Source organism: Protomyctophum bolini (genome assembly GCF_963924005.1).
Source record: "Protomyctophum bolini genome assembly, chromosome: 5".
NCBI lineage: Eukaryota > Metazoa > Chordata > Actinopteri > Myctophiformes > Myctophidae > Protomyctophum > Protomyctophum bolini.
The window spans coordinates 31,961,862-31,983,151 of NC_137866.1; the positions used below are offsets into that span (position 1 = coordinate 31,961,862).

Below are 21,290 nucleotides of genomic sequence, written 5' to 3' on the forward strand. Positions count from 1 at the left end.
TGATTTTACGCGGCGTCGTGATTACAATATTGGCGTTTCTGGAGAAAGATGGCCATTGCGCGCTCATAGCACGGCACCGAGTGCCGCACTACGAGCTTGTAGATCTGCAATGCACAGGTGCAGATTGATTTGAGCCAATCGAAATTAAGCATTCAATCAAGCCGTGTAATGTGACGTGTTGAACAGTGATACAGTCAGTTCTATTGTGTATATTAATATTATACACTCAATGGGGTTACGTCTGGCATCACCAGTGGTGGAAAGTAAGTACATTTACTTAAGTGTAGTTTTACTTTACTTATTTCTATTTTCCAAAAGTATGTACATGTATGTATGACACTACTACTGTTTTGACCGGGGCGGAGGCGTGGCTTTCACTAGTTATGGAAGTGCTATTTCACTGTGGCTGGGTCGGGCTGGATGAGTTCGGGTTTGACATTGACTATTCTGCCCACATCGGGTTACAACTTCACAGCGCTCGACACGGCAACTCGCGGCCCTTAGGGGCCGCTTGGTGTTGTCTCCCGTGGCTCAAGTTCGGTAGAGACGGCGTCCCTCCGTCATTGTCTAGATCGGGTTGGAACAACACATGGTAATACATCAAATACATCGAAATAGTCATCGATAATCATAAGCAAGCTAATAGCCTAATATCTGTGTAACAGTAGATTATCTTTACAGAGAAGCTATGGGTATACATTATAGAGTGCTACGTCTACATAAAATGCTAAATTATAAATCTAATAATATGGGAAATTATAAATCTAAATTACATACATTGAGCCTTTGAATATACTGTACCTGTAAGGTCGTCGACTGGTCGAGGCTAGGGCAAGTGCTACGGGCCAAGATGGAGTCTGAAGACGTGAGTTTTCAGACGACGGCGGAAGTCTGTGTGTCTTATAAGAATGGACCCGCAAGGGTCCATTTGGTTTGACTTGTACACCCTCCAAGTTAGATGAACCCACAGGAATGTGCATTATATTTTAGCAAAATATCCACATGATGAGATGTACTAATCCTGTCTTGTTTGGCATACAACACATTCTCCAGTTTTCTATCGCACTATATAACCTTTCCCCCCCTGGTGTTCCCACAGCCTTGACTTTGGTTTAGAACATTTATTTATGATTTGTGGTGAAATAAATGTAATCCAGAAGCTGCATTGTCCATTTTGTAATCCTCCCCCTACACGGAGCGAGATAATAGTCGGAAGTGGATGTCTAGTGTTGCGTAATAAGGCCTTGCTAAAGCTGTGTCTTTTCACCTTTTGGATGAGCCATAGAAAAAGAAAATCTGCTCTGCGCGTCAAATATTAGTTTTCTCTGCGTTTCCAGAATGTTTTTCTCCCCCTTTTCTTTCACGGCACACTAATGCTTTAGGCCACTGTGCATGTTAAGTGGGTGGTGGAACAAGCTAGTTTTGCACAATCTCAAAAGGATTAGCACTTGCTCGGTCTTGCGCGATCGCTGCCGAACACGCACGGCTGAAACGCCTACGTTAACTGCGCCACTCTTTGCCGCGTTGCAGTGTGTAATGTTGCTGATGAAAGAGATTACAGGGCTTGAAAAGTTGGTCGATTCCTTTAGGAATAGATTGTATAGCCATTAAAGTGAGACGGTGCAGAAGACAGCCACACGTTTGGATCGTTTTCATGCACTCTCTAATACTTAGATAGGGAGGGCTGTGAAATTATGACAGGCAGTTGCGGCTGTCAAAAAACACTTTGTGTTTGAAATAGACACTCGTGCTTTCCAAGGTGTGATTTGGGGCTAGTCACTCTGAATAATACAGTTGGGTCCAGGCAGTGCCGTGCACAGATAGACACTAGGGGGTGCAAGAGCACCCCCCTCTGGACAGCAATGTGTCCTTTTGCAGAAAAACAAAACAAAAAAACAAACGTTTTTTTTCCCGTTTAGTTTTTACAGTGTACAGTATGTGGATCATGGTGACATTGATCAATTCTTGATAAAAAGCTTCTAATATATTATTTAGGCCCCAAAATCTATAAATACATACACCGGCCGGTTCTACGCGCTGCACAAGGTACCTTTGTGCTTCTCAAGTATACATTTTTGAGTATTTCTACATTCATGCAGCATCAATACTATAACCTAAGTAGAGCATGTTGAGGACGTTTTGTCTTCCACTCTTTGACTTTCAGAAGCAGCTGAAAGGACCAGAGGGAGCAGCAGCACCGCTGCAGAGGACGGTGGCCATCCAGGAGAGGAGGCTCCACGTGGGGGTGCACAACGGCTGGGGCTTCCTGGACAAGCCCCAGGTGGTGGTGCTACATCCGCAGCAGGCCGCAGGGAGCAGGAGGACTCGGGCCGCGGGCAGCGTCTCCAGACACACCACCACCCCGACCAAGGACAGGTGAGAACAGTCTCCACACACAGCACCACCACCACCCCGACCAAGGACAGGTGAGAACAGTCTCCACACACAGCACCACCACCACCCCGACCAAGGACAGGTGAGAACAGTCTCCACACACAGCACCACCACCACCCCGACCAAGGACAGGTGAGAACAGTCTCCACACACAGCACCACCACCACCCCGACCAAGGACAGGTTGAGAACAGTCTCCACACACAGCACCACCACCACCCCGACCAAGGATAGGTGAGAACAGTCTCCACACACAGCACCACCACCACCCCGACCAAGGACAGGTGAGAACAGTCTCCAGACACACCACCACCACCAAGGACAGGTGAGAACAGTCTCCAGACACACCACCACCACCAAGGACAGGTGAGAACAGTCTCCAGACACACCACCACCACCAAGGACCGGTGAGAACAGTCTCCAGACACACCACCACCACCACCAAGGACAGGTGAGAACAGTCTCCAGACACACCACCACCACCACCAAGGACAGGTGAGAACAGTCTCCACACACACCAACACCACCAAGGACAGGTGAGAACAGTCTCCAGACACACCAACACCACCAAGGACCGGTGAGAACAGTCTCCAGACACACCAACACCACCACCACCAAGGACAGGTGAGAACAGTCTCCAGACACACCACCACCACCAAGGACAGGTGAGAACAGTCTCCAGACACACCACCACCACCAAGGACAGGTGAGAACAGTCTCCAGACACACCACCACCACCATCATTTTAAACGCTCTCAAGAGTTAAAGATCTAATAATGGTCCATTTGGTTTCCAACAACCATGCATCATTTAGCTGGGGACCACCTGGAACGCTCTCAAGGACCACTGGTGGTCCCTGGACCACTAGTGGAATGTCTGCTGAATTATAACCACAAGGGACAACTTGCATAGACCTGAAACAAACCTCCCAACCACTTGGACACCACTTCGTCAGACATCACATCGAATTTCTCACAAACAACTCCAAGGTCCTTTGAGAGAGAGGGGAAGGTAGTGCATACGGAATAGAGTAACGTGACACTGAGACTCCTAATCAACAAGGGGAAATAATGAACAACTTCAGTCAGTTGTCATGCCCTTGGAGTTTTAAGGCTTTATAGCTTTGGTATATAATCTGCTGAATTGCACAAGCCATATTCTTTAGCTATCCCAGCTGCTGTTAAAATCCTTTCACACACACACACACACACACACACACACACACACACACACACACACACACACACATCCCACACACACATCCCTTACATAAGCTTACATTTATTTCACTCAATCATGCCCAACCTCAATACATTCTGCATACCCCTTAACACATTGACCTTGCTCCAAAAGCATGCACGCACGCACGCACGCGCACACACACACACACACACACACACACACACACACACACACACACACACACACATCATGCAGACATACACAGTACACACACATCCCACACACAGTCCCTTACATAACCTTACATTTCTTTCACTCAATCATGTGCAACCTCAATACATTCTGCATACCCCTTAACACATTGACCTTGCTCCAAAAGCATGCATGCAGACACTCACACAGACATACACAGACAGACACACAGTACACACACACACACACACACACACACACTCACACAGACATACACAGACAGACACACAGTACACACACACACACACACACACACACACACACACACACACACACACATACACAGACATGCACCGACTGTTTTCATACATACATCAGTTCTCATAAAGGAAGCATGGGTATTCCAGCGTATATTTTCCGGTCACAGCCAAACAAGCAGATGTTGCTGCCGCTGCCTTTTCCCCCTGGGATGATTATTATTATTATTTTCCCCCCAGAAACAGCATGATACCTGACAACCCCATCAAACTGCATATGCTCTCGCCGCAGTGGTGGAGGTTTCCTTAGGCCAAGCCTCTGCCCGCCTAAGATCAGCAGTAAAATACTGCGGCGCGTGGCCGGGACAGATGGCATCAGTGCACCCGTAGCATGACAGCAGGTCATTCATGATGACGAGGGCCTGTGTGACGTTGGACATGTGTGGGTGTGTCCTCACACGGTATGATGGGTTGGTGTTGGACATGTGTGGGTGTGTCCTCACACGGTAAAATACCACAATTCTTTGAGGGATGTGGACAGTTCAGAAACCCGTCCACCATAGTGACATCATCCATGGGGAATCCAAGCTAATATAAACTACAGGATTTCTATTCCTTAAAAGTGGCAATGCGATAATGGAAGCGATATATCGTTCTCACAATAATAAAAATCTAAATATGTGAACACATTCCCTGCTGAACACGACATTCCCGACGTTACAAGGTTTTCCGCAGACACTCTGGGATATGTCATACATTTGGATCACTTGTCCGGAGAAAAAAATCACTGATGCTGGCTTCTCAGGGCTTCTGGTAATGGAGGCTCAATGCAATGTCTATGGGGGATCATGGTTAGGGTTGGGATTCGGAACCGGGTCCATTTTAGACCCGGTTCCGACATTGCGGATCTGGAGCCAGTTCCATCGTTTTTTTATTAACTGTTCCCCAAACGGTTCTCACCAGTCGCCATTTAGCTCCGCTGTGTCTGTGCAATGTGCATGCATGCAAGCAGAGCCTGAGGTGACGTCACCCCACCTAAAGGAGTGTGTGGGGTCGGGGAGGATACGCCCACTGTTCTGTGCATTCAGCGACCGCTCACCGCCGCGGAGCGAGTGGGACAGTATGTCGAAGAGATCTCCAAAGTGTGGTTAACAGAGAGGGAAATGACTCTGAGGCTGAGCACGCAAAGTGGAATAAATGTTATGCTATAGTTCCCTGCAAAGGTTGTTGCAACTTGTAACAGTTGCACGTCCACATTGATGAAACAACTCAAAATCAATATGCCTACACGAGTCCAACTCACGAGAATAATCTAGGCAAATCGTGTTTGAGAGCCATGCGGAAAGCCCGCAGCTCCACCACAGCCGGCGGGGGATGAGGATGATGCAAGGCTGGTTCACTTTCCCCAGGCTAGTAACGTAATAGAAATTAAAAACTACTAATGTCTACAGAGCTTTTCATTAGGTGTATTGTACAACTGTTGTTAATGGTGTTAATTTAGAACGCCAATGTCTCGACGTCTTTCTGTCTGATATTTTATGAATCACGCCAAATCAATTCGTCTGCACTTATTTTTTACAATTTATAAGCAACTCAACTGCTTTTGATTTGGCTCTAAATTAATCGCGTGACTGTTGAGAGCCCAGCGTTTAGGTGCATATAACTCCATTGATTGATTAGCCTACTTTATAAACAGTTTGCAGAAAAAAGCACAGGAACGTAGCCTACAGTTCAATACAAGGTCTGCTAAAAGGATTTTATAATCCAAGAAAGCACTATTTGTTTCCATTAGGGTAAGGGGTCCTTCATATTAAAATAATCTGAACATTAAAGACAACATTTGTCACCACAACAATATCATTATTGCAATGTGTACTGTATTTAATATACAGCAAATTGCAATATACAGTACAAATTGCAACAATGATATTGTTGTGGTGGCTAACTGGTGGTGGTGGTGAAGTAACCTCATAATTGTAAAGTGCATTTTCAATAATTGAATTAATTAATTTGTGTTTATTATGTACTTGGTTAGGTTAGTTATAATATAAGCATAATCTATGTCAGAAAAAAAGGGGAAAAAAATAATATTAGGATCCGTTAAGGGAACCGTTAGGAACCGGAACCGTTAAGAGGGATCCGGGAAGGATCCGGAACCGTTAAAATCCTAACGAATCCCAACCCTAATCATGGTAGCCTCCGGGTCGCTGTGTTCTCCGTTCGCGAAATGAACGTCGTGAAATGGAGCTACGCTGACGACCTGGTGATCCTTCAAAGGTTAGTGAAAAACTCCCCCGGTGAAGCCCATTTTACGATTTAAAACAACGGTGCTGTATGTGTTAATTCTTTTTTATAATCTTGTTTAAAATCTGCCTATGATGATGTCATTGGTGGATGGGTTTCTGAACTGCCCACAGCCCTCCTATAAGACACAAAAAAAACATTTTGTGAGGACCAATTATATGAAGATAGGTTGAAAAGTGGTGAAGTTAGTTTAAGCCCTATATAACCGAGACTGGGCGCTCACATCAGCGAGGACTTGAGGGAGTTGTCCAGAACTGTCCATCCAACCTATATGCCCACATATGTTACCTCTTTATAGTTGGTCAAAAAATACATGAATGTAGAAGTTTTCTATATTCCAAAATGTTTTCTCAAAACATTTGAGCATTGTCTCATTTCGTAATGAGATTGCTCTATTTTTAGAGCAATGTCTCATTTCTTAATGATGTCCATTCCCACTGGGCTTGGAGAGATTCCACTGACAGCACAGTGTTTGGAAAATACCTAATTTAAATCTAAATTGGTTCTCTCACACACACACACACACACACACACACACACACACACATGTACACATGTGCACGCGCGAACGCACGCACTCAAATGACTGCCAACCATAGAAGTTACTGCATACTGCGCAATTGTTATTCCACAAAATTCTGAACACATGCAGTCAATCATTTTAAGTCCATTCCAAGATTCACGAGGATTACATCTCTACAATGTTCTAATACAGTGTTTCATCAGAACTGGCCGATCAATTTTTTACAGATTTTGTTTTTGGATCGAGAGGTAGAGTGACCACCTATGAACCGGAAGGTCCCTGGTTCGATTCCGATCTTGTCCTGTCTTTATATTGAAGTGTCCTTCATCAGTGCAAGAGGAGGCCCTCTTGCACTGATGTGTGTGTGTGTGTGTGTGTGTGTGTGTGTGTGTGTGTGTGTGTGTGTGTGTGCGCGTGCGTGTGCTCTTTCTTTGTATATCGTTATCCCCTTTTCTGGGTTGCCACTGCTATTGTACTCACCTGCCCAGTGAGGAGCCCCAACCGGGAGGACATAGTGTCCCTGTCCTACTCCCCACTTTCAACACCCCCTCTCCCCCCCACTGACCGATGTTTGGCCGAAGGAAAGCTCCTAGACTCTGCACGTAGTCGTGAGAGGATGCTGTACCCCTGCACCACCCAAGCTCCCTTTAACGTACATGGTTAACTGCTTTGGATAAAGGCCCTATCTATATCCATGTCGATGGCAGCCATCGGCAGCGTCAGTCAATCTGGTTGGAGGATATCCAGTAATGACAAGGAAAGGAGCCGAATGCCCACTTAAAAGCTGAAACGCAGCCAACTGATATGCAACCCACCACTGAATCTGTATTTGCCCACTGAGAATCACGATTTATGTGAGATGCTATAGCACATTATGTGGCAATTATGTGGGTGATTACGTGGGCATCTTATGAGCACAAGAGCAGGCACACTCGCATGCACAATTGCACATGTGTACATACAAAGTCAAAAGAACTTCTACGCACGCACACACACTAAACAATCAGAGCACCTCCCCACGCAATTACCGTGTTACATGGAGAAGTGTGATTGCCATTCAGACGATACCTGCCATTACATTACCCGCAGTCAGTTAGGCATCTGTCGTCGCTTAACGGGAACAAAACAAAAAATGAAAAGAAATGACTAATGTTTATAGCTTCCAGCAGAAACCTCAGCCTGTAACCCAAAAACAAAGAAAAATAAATGCAGTCGTCTGTGATAACACAAGTGTAGGCGACAATTACATTATGCCTTTTTCCATTTGCTCTCTCAGTTAAAGCCAACAACTAACTGTTTCACTTGTAGTGGCCCCGGTGTGTTTTAGAGCAGAATGGCAAAAAAACAAGTGCTTGTCAGTTCCATCCTGTGGGGGACAAAGTAGAATACAAATACAATGAAATAGGCTTTCTAATAGTGTGTCAAGCCACTCCGCTATACCCTGTCACCTGTGGGGCACAAGGTAGAATAAAAAATACGATTTAATTAGGCTTTCTATTAGAAAGTGTGTCAAGCCACTCAGTGTTAATTTAATCCTTGCAGGTCCATTTCTACAATTGAATTAATTCTCAGTGTATCATTGAATTAATTCTCAGTGTATCAATGCTGTCGGGTGAATTAATTCTCAGTGTATCATTGTTCTCAGTGTATCAATGCTGTCGGGTGAATTAATTCTCAGTGTATCATTGCTGTCGGGTGGAAACTGTTACTTTCAGGATTCAAATAATAATATAAAAAAGGTAAAAAATACAACCTGTAGTTGCCTCATGCAAAGTAAAAAAAAATGCTAAAAAACACAAGCTCAAGCCTAATATTTTTTGGCCTATTTCATCTGGCACTGTAGAATGACAAAGTAGGGTGTTAATTTATGAACTGTGAACTGTGAAGGATGGACATCTATCAAGTGTGTATCTCACACAGGAGGAGGGGACATCTCGTCTCTGTGTACGTGCATACGTACGTATGTCTGTAATCCACATTATAACTCGAGAACCGCCCCACCGACTTCAAATTTGACACACGCGTTCCACACCACCATTCTATTTGTATTGTACTACACCGTTGGCAAAGGGAGTGTACACACACTCCCGGCAGTCCCGGGATGCCAACGACTATACCTCTGCCCCAAATTTTCCAGATTGACATCAATTTTGCAAAAGAAAAAAAAAACCAAACCCCCCCAAAAAACCTAGACAAAACAAAAAGACTAAACTAAACACATGTTTATATTACGCTCCTGACCTGTTGTGTTTGTAATTTTGTATAAAAAATTTGAACATTTTCAGACTACTTAGGTCAGTATTTAGAATCGGAATAGTCCAACATGGGTTAAAAAATTGTGTAAAAATATGCTGTACTACTTGAAGCATTGCTTTTCCATCTGGCTGGGTCAGGATACCTTTTTTTCTGAGCCAACCCCCCCTCCCCCCCATGCCCCCACACGCCTTTTTCTTCTTTTTGAGTTGTCCACCTTGCCCCGTCCGGCTGTTACTTTCTTTCGTTTCCCCGACATTGTAGTACCTGACATTGTAGAACCTCCTCCCATTATCATCACCTGTCATACTTATACGTCTGACTCTTCTCTGCACCCTGCCTCCACATCCCATCCATCTTCAGGCTTGTTCTCGCCACCCGGCCGCCCCGGACTTCCTTACTGCATGGCCCCAGAGAACCTGTCTGTCTGTCTGTCTGTCTGTCTCTGAGTTTTACTTTGTCGTATTACATGTCCTACACCAGAAACACTAGCAGATCTACAAGCTCACAACGCATTGCAAAATGTGACGCATTGTGAGCTTGTAGATCTGCTGTTTTCAAAAGATTTGTATTATTTTGAAGTCTTGAAATGAGACATTCTGCATAATGAGTACTTTGTTAAGATTTGTTTTGGGGGCTTTTTATGCCTTTATTGATAGGGAACAGTTAGTCAGACAGGAAAGGGAGAGAGAGATATGGGGAGTGACACGCACCGTCGGACACACCGTCCGGCTGGCTTGGCAGCCTAGGTGTCCAGACGGTTGAGCTAACCGTCTGGGAGTACTTTGTACTTTAAGTACATTTTGATGCCGATACTCTTACTTAATTGTGAGTAATTTGTTCCACCACTGTACACTTCTCATGACTCTCACCCCTCTCTCTCTCTCTCTCCCCCTGCAGCTCAGCGTCCTGTCGCCTGGTGCTCCGCAGCAGCCTGGAGCTCCGGCTGACCAATCACGAGGCTCTGGCCATCGTCTTCCAGCTGGAGTACGTCTTCTCCGCTCAGCTGGGCCGAGACGCTGCGGTAAGGACGTGCACGCATGCAGTGTGTGTGGCCCAGGCCACACACACTGACACAAACACACACACACACACACACACAAGCTTTCTGCTTTCAAGGTACAATTGGCGTGTCCCTCAGTACTCTATGGGTATAAGTAACAGCCATATTACATGTCACTCAGTACTCTATGGGTATAAGTAACAGCCATATTATATCCCAAGTTGTTGGGAACCCCAGTCTAACTGACTCCAGTTAGACATGGTGCCACAGCACGAAGCCAGTGCTTTATGTTTGGGTGTAATTCAGCTGGTAGGAGTTGGACTTCTTGGAAAAGAAGCGCACATTCAATACCTTGTTTATTAGCCTGAAGGAGTACGCCAATAAGCCAATAGAGCTCATGAAGCTTGAAAGGCTTATCCAATCGGGCTAACAGAACCGGAGCAGAACAGAACAAAGCTTTAATGTTACCAAAAGCTTGCTGACATGATGCAGCAAACCAGTCAGATGGAGGAGCCGATCGGTTGAGAAAGTACAGTAAAAAACTGCAGTAATTAAGGACCAAACACGAGAAGTTATTTTTCATAGCAGTGGCAAACGGTAAACTCATCAATAGCTCAAACTTTAGCATTATAAAACGGGCCGCAATTTACACAGTCCTGATTATAGGCAACCCGGCCTGACGAAGATACTGTATGCACTTTGTGGTGTGTTCTTTTTTTTTTTCTTGCATTTTTATCCCACGATTTTGCAACCCATTTTTTCACCCAGTGTTCAATTATCTAATGTAATCCAGGGCGCTACACTTGGGGGTGTGGGGGCAGCGGACTGACCTAATGCTTCCTTCTATGCATGAGGAGTCCAAGCTGCTTCTTTTCACCTGACAGGGGGGAATTTCCCCGTCCGGACGTAGTGTGTGGAAGGAACACGTTATTCAGTTCCTTTCCCCTCTATCAGGTGCCCCGGCTGGCCAGGGGGAGGCAGTTTAGAGACCAGGATTACTGCATGTTTTTTTGTGAGGGTACCTACCCTAGGGGACACGATGAGAACATGCAAACTCCACACAGAAAGGCCCTTTCGCCGAACCCCACCGCGGGTATGGGCACTGATGACGCGGAGGAGCGAACACGCCCACAGCGTCCCCAGCGGGAATCTAACCCAGGACCTTCTAGCTGCACTATACCAACTGTACCACCACGCCCCTGTGTGCCCCTTTCTATTTTGGAATTGGAGCTTTCCCTGCTAGAATGAAGGAACATTGTTGCTCCTCTGGGATTCATTGGTAAAATGTTAGTAGTGTTGCAGTGGAAATGGTTAGAGAGCAGTGGCTCTCTGGGGGATATCCCTAGTCTCGTACTGTTGCCTTCCTCGCTCTAGTGGTTTATAGTGCATAAATACCCGCTGTAAGTAACTGCATGAAGACTTGGCTTGATTTTAATACGCTTCTAGGGTATTTTATTGCACTGAAGGTGCCCTGAGGTTCATTATTGTCCTGTTATGGGCTATTGTGTTGTTATAGCTTTGTCTGGTGCACATCTGAGGAACTTTTGAGTAGTTGTACCAAAGAGCAAACTTTTGAAGATTGTTGAGCGTCGTGGCTGGAAAGACTGGAGGAAATTAATGGGTCATTTGACTGAGGGCTACTTTAACATTGAACGCCAAGAACTCCCATCACAGAGTGTTAGTTTTAGGATTGATTTTAAAACCAATTACCACTTTTAAAGCCCTGAATGGCTTGGCCCCCATGCAGCTACATTAACACATTTGAACCCTTTGACAGGTAATAATTAATTGTGCGCCATGCGTGGGGCGCTCATGACGAGTAGACTCGTCTTGAGGCGTTTGATATCGCTATAAGGTTGCCTCGCTGTATTTCATTTCATTGTTTCATTCATTTTAACCGCCCCGGTTGCTGTGCACTGTTGCTATAGGGCCCCGCCCACACCGTTTGTGTTTACCCAAACACATTAGCGTCTGTTTTAGTCGTGGCCTTTGCACACTTTTTTTCTCAGACAGTAATGAGCTGTCCGTGGTGTTGAACAGATCGGCGATGTTCGGACGTCTTTTCTGGTTATCCAGTGAGCGCGATGGGAACATTGGCGTCTATTGGTCTAATGACAACAGAGCGACAATATTGCAGGTCTGATGTACTGCATATAATAGCCTCCCGGGCCCAGCCTGCTCAGGTGTATTGCATCTCTCTCTGACAAGGTCTGCAGCTCCACCAATCAATGCTCCGGAACAAAGGGACAAAACACAGGGACCAATTAGGAAGGACAACACGCTCAGTGACCATGCACACCACTACACGCACACACTCGCTCAAACGTCGTGCATGTACTGTACGTAAGGTACACATGCAGACGTCCTACAGCTGATTTTCCCCATGCATCCCCTTGTCCTATCACTCACCACCGGTTGTCAGTCCTTGGAGGGACTCACCACCGCCGTCTCCCAGAGGAAATTAAAGAAAGGCATGCTAACCTTGGCCAGACAACCTCCGTAAACAAACGGCCGGAGCGCATAGAGGAGAACAGAGGGAGGTGATGGAGAGGATGAACAGCGTGAGGACACGACAGAAAGGCAGCAGAGGAGAACAGATCCAATCATGAACGTATCGAGCAGGACGTACGGCCCTGCCGCTCATCGTCATACCTTGTGCACTCGCGCACGTTTCATCTGCATCATAAGAACATAACGACGCGTGCGATTAATGCTCTGGCACCGCAAGGGCTCTATTTTCATCCATGCTAGGGATAAGGGGTTTAGCATGCTATTTAAATAATAATAATAAAAACAGAGAACTTAAAAAAACCTTAAAAAAAGTACGTAATTTATTCTAATTGTTGTTATTGCAATTTACGAGCTGCGTTCGCGCGTCTTACTTGTGCAGAGTGCGCAAGTACTGCGATTGGCAGAGTATGTATGTCGGTGTTGTCCACCGGCCAATGGGTATGTAATATGTATGTCCGTGTTGTCCACCGGCCAATGGGTATGTAATATGTATGTCCGTGTTGTCCACCGGCCAATAAGTGATGGTGACGTAACTAAGGTACGTTTCAAGTAGTAGTACTTGCGCGCTCTGCTTGCACACAAGTAGGCCATGCATGTGCTTATGTGTTTATCAGAGAGAGAGAGAGAGAGAGAGAGAGAAGCGGCCATTTAGTGCGGCACAAACAGCAGAGTAGGTATAAAAGGCAGGCAGGCAGACGGAGGGAATCAACACATCCCAAGGGAAGTTGTCTCTATACAGCAGACAGAGCAGAGCACCCACAGCACACGCTGATGGCACCCGTACGGTACGGTACGGTACGGCAAGACACAGCTCTGTAATTATGTGTGTGGGTGGGCCTTTAGCAACATAATGCATTCTGGGGACTGGTGCGCCCCCCTATTGTGTGTGTGTGTGTGTGTGTGTGTGTGTGTGTGCCTTGTGCCTATTCCACATGCACAGGTCATCATATCGCCAATTAAACCATTTAGATCTGCGGACGCGTCTGTGTCTCCTTACAGCTTTTAACGACTATAACCATTATGTTAAACCTTAGCTTGAAATATTTTGAAAATGTGGCGCAAATCATTGAACGTACAGTATATACTTTTTCTCAGTGGACGTTTTTAACTCAAATCTTTGCTTCTAGGGGGGTCCCTGGAACAACATATATTCAGGTGGGGGTCGGCGGTCGATTACATTACATTTTTCCGGGGTCCTTGACATGAAATAGTTTGAGAACCACTGACATAGAAACATAGGTGTTTTCAGAAAACTGTTTAAGACATTTGTAGAATCTTGTCGGTCTCAGGTCTCAGTTGGTTAGAAGCAGCAGAAAAACAAGCAGCTTACTCTGCCATCACAGTGCAGTGCAGGCAGTGAGCATTTGCATTTTGTGCACTCCTTCTCATCACCTCAGGCACCTGATAGCTATTCAGGCTCGTTTGTGCAAATGGAACTGGATTCTTTCTTTCTTTCTTTCTTTTTGTGTGTGTGTGTGTGTGTGTGTGTGTGTGTGTGTGTGTGTGTGTGTGTGTGTGTGTGTGTGTGTGTGTGTGTGTGTGTGTGTGTGTGTGTGTGTGTGTGTGTGTGTGTGTGTGTGTGTGTGTGTGTGTCAGGGCCAGATTTACCGTTGGGCTAGGTTGCCCCTAGAGCTCCAACCCCCCCCCCCCCCCATTTTTTTTATGATGAAATTGTAAAGTATTGCCATCCAATGAGAGAGAGAGAGAGAGCGCATCTGTCCTTATGCTGGTAATTTACTGACAGTGCAAACATCACATCCAGAAGCTAGACTATTTGAATCCTTTCAGTGGTGATTTAAAAAAAATAGACGGATGATATCAGCGAAACTTTCTAACAGAACGAGACGAGACACACTATTCGATGTGGTGGGGGTGGTGGGGGGGGGGGGGGGTGTACTCTCCTTTTATTTCCTGGTGTGTCAGAGCTGTCAGAGATAGGATGTGTTATTATGTCTCTGGTGTTGACTCGACACCGCACGCACGCAAGTGATTGTGGAAAAAGGTGTGTGCCCTGGGCATGCACACGTACAAACTGTCGGCAGCATGTGCGTTCAGCGGTTCTCGTGCGTTGAACTTCGTATGACGTGGAACTTTTGGGGAGTGCGGTGGGTTCACGTATCCTCCACAGAGGCTTTCTCCCACACTGCCCACCGCAATGCCCTTTGGACAGTGCTGGGGAAAATGTACTCCGATGCTCAATACTATAATATTCTCAATACTGCAATGTAGAAATACTACGTTACGAGTAAAAGTCTGGAATTCAAAATGTACTTGAGTAAAAAAGTATGAAAGTATTGGCGTCAATGTACTTAAAGTACCAAAAGTAGTATATGCATCATTTCAAGTTTTCAAATGTTTAAAAATAGCTGAACTACAACAATGCGTCGCATCGCAAATACCTCAGAACCTCAAAAGTACAGTACTTAACTGTAAGTAAGTTTTTTCAACTTAAATTTTATTCATTTTTCATGAACAGAAATAGACAAGGACATACAGAAAGCAAAAAGACAAACAATTGAACATTACAGTATGTGTTGCCAACTCGGTAAATAAAAAGTAAAAACAGTAGATAAATGCTATAATTGTAGGAGATCACACACAGACAGGATAATAATAAAATGCAAACAATATGTGAGCGTACGTGCGCGCACACACACACACACACACACACACACACACACACACACACACACACACACACACACACTCACACTCCCACGCATACACCCCCACACACTCTCACAGTCATACACACACCCACACACAATAATATTGGACAGTAAAGTATCGTATATAAAGAAAATAAATAACAGTTACCATCCCATCTATGGGGTCAGCCTCTAGAAATTTAAGCATCTATGTATCATAAACATGAGTATTTGTGTCAAGGATTCAAGGATTATATGTTTTGTTTACATTCGGAGAAAAAGAACAAAAAACAAAGCAAATAAGTAAATGTACTTAGTTACTTTCCTCCACTGGCGGACAGTTTACGACATGCTCATGCATTCTTCCTCAACCCAGAGTCTCATCATAGACTTGAAGCAAACGTTTAATGTATTTTGTTGTTTTTTACCTCCTGCTGTGTTGCCGTCGAATCATCACAGTTAACGCATTTAGGACGGGAACGCGTCTGTGTCGCTTTAGCGTTTAACCCACTTTAACCATTATTTTAGCTGTAGAAAAATAGCAGATCTACAAGCTCGAAGCGCGGCACTCAGTGCCGTGTTACGAGTTTGTAGATCTGCTATTTTTTTTAAGTCGTGGAAATGTGGTGGAAATCTTTGAATATATATGCTTTCACAGCGGACTTTTTTAACTCAAATCTTCTGGGGAGATCCCTGGAACAACATATTTTGAGATGGAGGTCGGCGGCCAAATACACATAATTCTGTGGGTCCTTGACATCAAAACGTTTGAGCACCGCTGATATGTTTTTTTTCCCAGAAAACTGTCATGATTTAGAAGACATTTTGTAGAATCTATTCTGAGGTCTTAATGAGGTAATGTGTCCGGGATTCTGTCTCCAAGTAGTCCTGTGGTAAGCTGTTCAGAGGCCCTTTTTCTTTCTTTTTTTTCTCTCTTTTTTTTTTTTGCGTCTGCATTCTAATTTTGAATTCTCCTTTGTTCTTTGTTCTCCTCCAGCTGTCGTTTCCACTTGTTCTTGTCTTATTGCCTACCGTGTTATTTGTGTTAATGTGTTGTTGTGTCACAGATGCTGTGCTAGATTGCCTCATGCATCATTTACACCCGGTGTGAAAACATCGGGCGTTTCAGGTTGTCCGGCGTGGAGTGTAGGAACAGTGGAAGCAGATGGTGAGTTGGTAACCAAATGGACCCTTATAGATCTTTAACTTGTAAAAGTTTACACTCTTCTACAGAATGTACTAGAAGAACTATTATTTTGGTTTCATTTTACACTCTTCTACAGAATGTTTAGTTTAGTTTAGTTTATTTGATCTTCCTTCAGTTTCAAATACAAAATGTAAAGACAATGAACGTAAGCTGGTATGAAAACAAAACCAAAAAAACATGAAGATGTTTGCCTGTTATCTCTCCTAATGGTGCCAACATCAATACAGCATGGAATTGTGGACACAATCTTATGTGTCCACAGTTGTAGGATCATTTTGATCGTTTGCCTGTTATCTCTCTTATGGTACCACCACTACCAACATCAATTCACTATGGAATTGTGCAACTTATGCAATGACAACTAAATATTAATTTGGGTCTGAGAGGATGAATGTCATCACATTATGGGCATTGAAAAAGGTTGAAATCCACTGCTCTGGCACATCTTTGTGGCCACTAGATGGTGCTGTCTAGTGCAAATTGAGCAGAGCATACAGTACTTTGCCTTTCTTTCTTTCTTTCTTTCTGAGGACTGTTAGAAGGATGGGTGTGTGTCTGTTCTGGATTAGGCTCCGTCTCTTTGAGTAGGATTGAATAGACTTACGTGTCTTTTGTTTGATAGGGCTGTAAAGGTTGAATGGAATATGTTGCAATAACATAACGATTAAGCCTGTATTGATTCCTCGAAGGAAACTCGTGTGTCATAGATGGCAGCAACGGCAGTGAGAGTGAAACGCAGGAGAGAGGTATACAAGTAAGAGCCAAGAAAATCAAACTGCTTGGCCGTATACAGATCAATGGTTTTCAACCAGTGGTCCCTGAGGGGTCCCCAGGTGGTCCCCAGCTAAATGATGGACAGTTGGTAACCAAATGGACCCTTATAGATCTTTAACTCTTGAGAGCGTACAATGACACCAAATGGACCCGTACGGGTCCATTTGTGGCAATGGTTTGTGGCAATGGTTTGAAAAGCACTGCTCTCCACGTCATCAGTGCCCATACCCGAGGTGAGGTTTGAAAAGCACTGCTCTCCACGTCATCAGTGCCCATACCCGAGGTGAGGTTTGAAAAGCACTGCTCTCCATGTCATCAGTGCCCATACCCGAGGTGAGGTTTGAAAAGCACTGCTCTCCACGTCATCAGTGCCCATACCCCAGGTGAGGTTTGAAAAGCACTGCTCTCCATGTCATCAGTGCCCATACCCGAGGTGAGGTTTGAAAAGCACTGCTCTCCATGTCATCAGTGCCCATACCCGAGGTGAGGTTTGCATGTGTTCTCCTCGTGTTCCCTAGGGTACAAAACATGCAGTAATCCTGGTCTTTAAACTGCCTTTAAACTGCCTTTAAACTGCCTCGTGTAACGTGTTCCTTCCACACGCTACGTCCAGCCAGGGAAACTCCCCCCTCCGTCAGGTGAAAAGAAGCAGCTTGGACTCCTTATGCATAGAAGGAAGCATGAGGTCAGTCTGCTGCCCCCCCCCCAGGTTGGCAGAGGAAGTGTAGCGCCCAGGATTACATTAGATAATTGACACTGGGTTGCAAAATGTGTTGCAAAATCGTGGGATAAAAATATCTGCCATAGATCTCGGATCGAGTTGAGAATAGACAGCAGTGTAACATTGATCTAGTGCAATACATCTATCACCAGTGAATCAGTCGTGGAAAAAGTACTCACATGTTTTACTTGAAGTACAAGTAGCAATGCTGCAAACAATAGAAATGCTCCGTTAAAAGTAACTCGATTAAAGTATAAAAGTTTTGCCATCAAATTGTAATTAACGTACCAAAAGAAAAAGTGCTCAGTCATTATGCAGGATGTTCCATTTCGAGTTTTTCCAAATGTATGAAAGTCTTTTGAAAATAGCAGATCTACAAGCTCACAGCTTTACACTCTCAAGAGTTATATACTAGGGCCAGCAGCGCATTTTTTGCCTGAGAAAGTTGGCCAAATTCCAGGTCGACAAATCATTGATGATTTTATTTTATAGATCCTTCATTGAGTCTGTCCTCACCTTTGCTGCCATTTGCTGGTATGGCAACCTTGGTGTCAGACAGAAAAATGCCCTTAACAGTGTTGTTAAGGGGGCCACCAAAATTGTGGGGGCAAAATTCAGCGGCCTGAGTCATTTGTATGATGAGCAGGTGCTAAAGAAAGCATTATCTATTAGAGCAGACAGCTCTCACCCCCTATACCGGGAATATGAATTCCTGCCATCCGGCCAATGGCTAAAGACCCCTGTTACCAAAACAAACGGGTATACGTTTTCATTCATACCTACCTCCATCCGAGCCATCAACAAGGGAAGTAGGAGGAGGTAGACGTAGTTACACTCGATGCACTTTAGCCCTGGTTGCACTTCATATTTAATGTAACATCTTGTGATAATGTATACGTTTGTCTGTTGTTCTGTATGTTGTACTGTTTGTAATGTCTGTGAGCTTTTTATCTGCTGTAAAACGAAGTGCCCAGTTTGGGTCCTCAAGGACCACTGGTGGTCCCTGGAGGACCACTAGTTGAAAACCACTGCTTTACATTGAGTAAAGAATATAAGAATGGATAGAATAATGGGTTCAGTGTATCAACTGTGAATACGAAGTGGAGAACAAAATGCACAAGCAGGAAACGTATAGTACACATCGGCTTGCCTTGGAATCTGAAAGTCCCCGGTTCGAGTCCTGGCTGCGTGTCAAAGTGTCCTTGAGCAAGGTGTACTGTAACTGCTCCCGATTAGCAATGGTTGGTTTCCTCCGCCATCGTTGTGGGAACCGATGTGTGAATGGGTAATAATAATAATCATCATAATAATAACTTGAAATTAAATGGTGCCTTTCAAGAAACCCAAGGATGCTTTACAATACAGAATAAAATAAACAAACAAAGTAATTGCCAATTGGGTGAATGTGAAATACATTGTAAAGCGGCAGCTGCTCAGGGGGTAGAGTGGCCGGTAGAACAGCCATATGGGAACCATGAGGTTGCCAGTTGAAGTGTCCTTGAGCAAGACTCTGAACCCCTAATTGCTCCTGGTGTGCTGGTTGGTGCCTTGCATGGTTTCTGCCGCCATCAGCACATGGATGGGTGTATGAATGGGTGAATGTAATGCACAATCTATGTGAAGCGCTTTGGATAAAAGTGCCATATGAATGCACCATTTACCATTTAAAGCGCTTTGGAGAAAGGTGCTACATATAAATGCTGTCCGTTTAGCATTTCTCGGGCTGACTGACACAGATTTCACTCCCTATTGGATGTCGGTCAGATTGATGTCAGTATGGATGACATCTGACATGTCCATATTTTGTCATAATCCAGGTACTGGAACGTAACCGGGTGTTGACAAACATTGATTTGCACTGATCTCCATGTACAGTATGGCCATGAGCGTGTCATGTGATGTCCACATATGCTGTGTTATCAATCTGCCGGTCGTTGTCGTGCTTATTTAGTTTGACTCCAGGAGCAACCCTATGTGTCAGTCATTTGGTGCTCCAAGGCTGATTGATCACTCTCTCGTCTTTGGGAGAAAAATAAATAAATAAATATAATGATAATACTAATAATCTGAACAACTCTGTATACCAGACTAAAAGGCCAATGCCCTCTCGTATAAAGACCTCATTGCCTTTGGAGATAAAGAAGAAAAAAAGCATGTGCCTTTTCATGCTTGTTTTCTCCTCTCTTTGGAATCTTTTCGTAATTGCATTTAGCTCTGGTTCCTCCCCCAGCCCCCACACACACGCACACACCCCCCCACACACACGCAAGAGCTTTTGAGCGTAGAGCTTTCATGTATCTCTCCACCAAGAGAGAGGCAGTTGGATTTTTAATCTATTAATACCTGAGACCAGATTCTACAAATGTACGGCAGTTTTCTGTAAAAAGTGTTTCCATATCAGTGGTACTCAAGCTATTTCATGTCAACTGAATTGTACTTGGTCGCCGACAGCCATCTCAAAATTTGTTGTTCCAGGGAGCAAAGATTTTTAGTTAAAAACGTTCACTTTGAAATCATATACTGTATATTCAAAGATTTGCGCCACAACACAATGTTTAAAAAATAGCAGATCTACAAGCTCGTAGTGCGCGGCACTTCGAGCTACTACTATGATCTTGTAGATATGCTATGTTTCCACGACTGAAGTTTAAAATAACGGTTAAAGTGGTGAAAAGGTGACACAGATGCAGCGTCCTCGGGTCTAAATGGGTTAAGTGGCTGGGTAAGCAGCATAACAGGCAGCTGGGTCTGACGGGCTTCTCCTCCAGAGTGTCCGAGGTTAACACACTTCAAATAACCAACTTTGCCTCCAGTCAAACACATCAAATGTCCACTCTCTCCCTGCCCGTTCTCTCGCTTTCCTATTCCATATAGCCCAGTGTTTCTCAAGCTTTTCATTTCATAGGACCCCTAGGTTACTATGCATTATTACAACTGGCGGCCCCCACCTTCACCACAGGTTAATATCGAAATACTGATATATCATTGATTTCAGCTGTTACAATCATCCAAAGTGGTCCCCCTCCATTTTATCTAAATCAATCCGTCCAATTCTATTCTAACCAAAGATTATGTTTTTGACGGCCCATCGCGGTCCCGTCGCGTAATCATACTTCCCGTTGTTGTCGATCCCCTCGGGTTGTGTTTTGGATATACTGTACATCTAGCTACTTCAGCTACATCAAAGATGGCGCCTTGTGCACCTTGAAATGGGCCCTGAAGCAACAAATCGCTGGGTGTCCTGATTTAATCGTTATACAATTAATACCCCCTGGCGTTAGGTGTTAATGACAAAGTAGGGCATCCATTTACAAAACGTTTC

At 44.6% G+C, this 21,290-nt stretch overlaps 1 protein-coding gene across 1 annotated transcript in view; it reads left to right on the forward strand.

Annotated features, from left to right (window-relative positions):
* nphp4 (nephronophthisis 4) overlaps positions 1–21,290 on the forward strand; it is a 268,172-nt gene that overhangs the window by 97,844 nt on the left and 149,038 nt on the right. The window contains exons 7-8 of the mRNA XM_080762891.1: positions 2,165–2,376; positions 10,005–10,128. Coding sequence (XP_080619017.1) covers positions 2,165–2,376; positions 10,005–10,128 — 336 coding nt within the window. The remainder of the gene's footprint in view (positions 1–2,164; positions 2,377–10,004; positions 10,129–21,290) is intronic.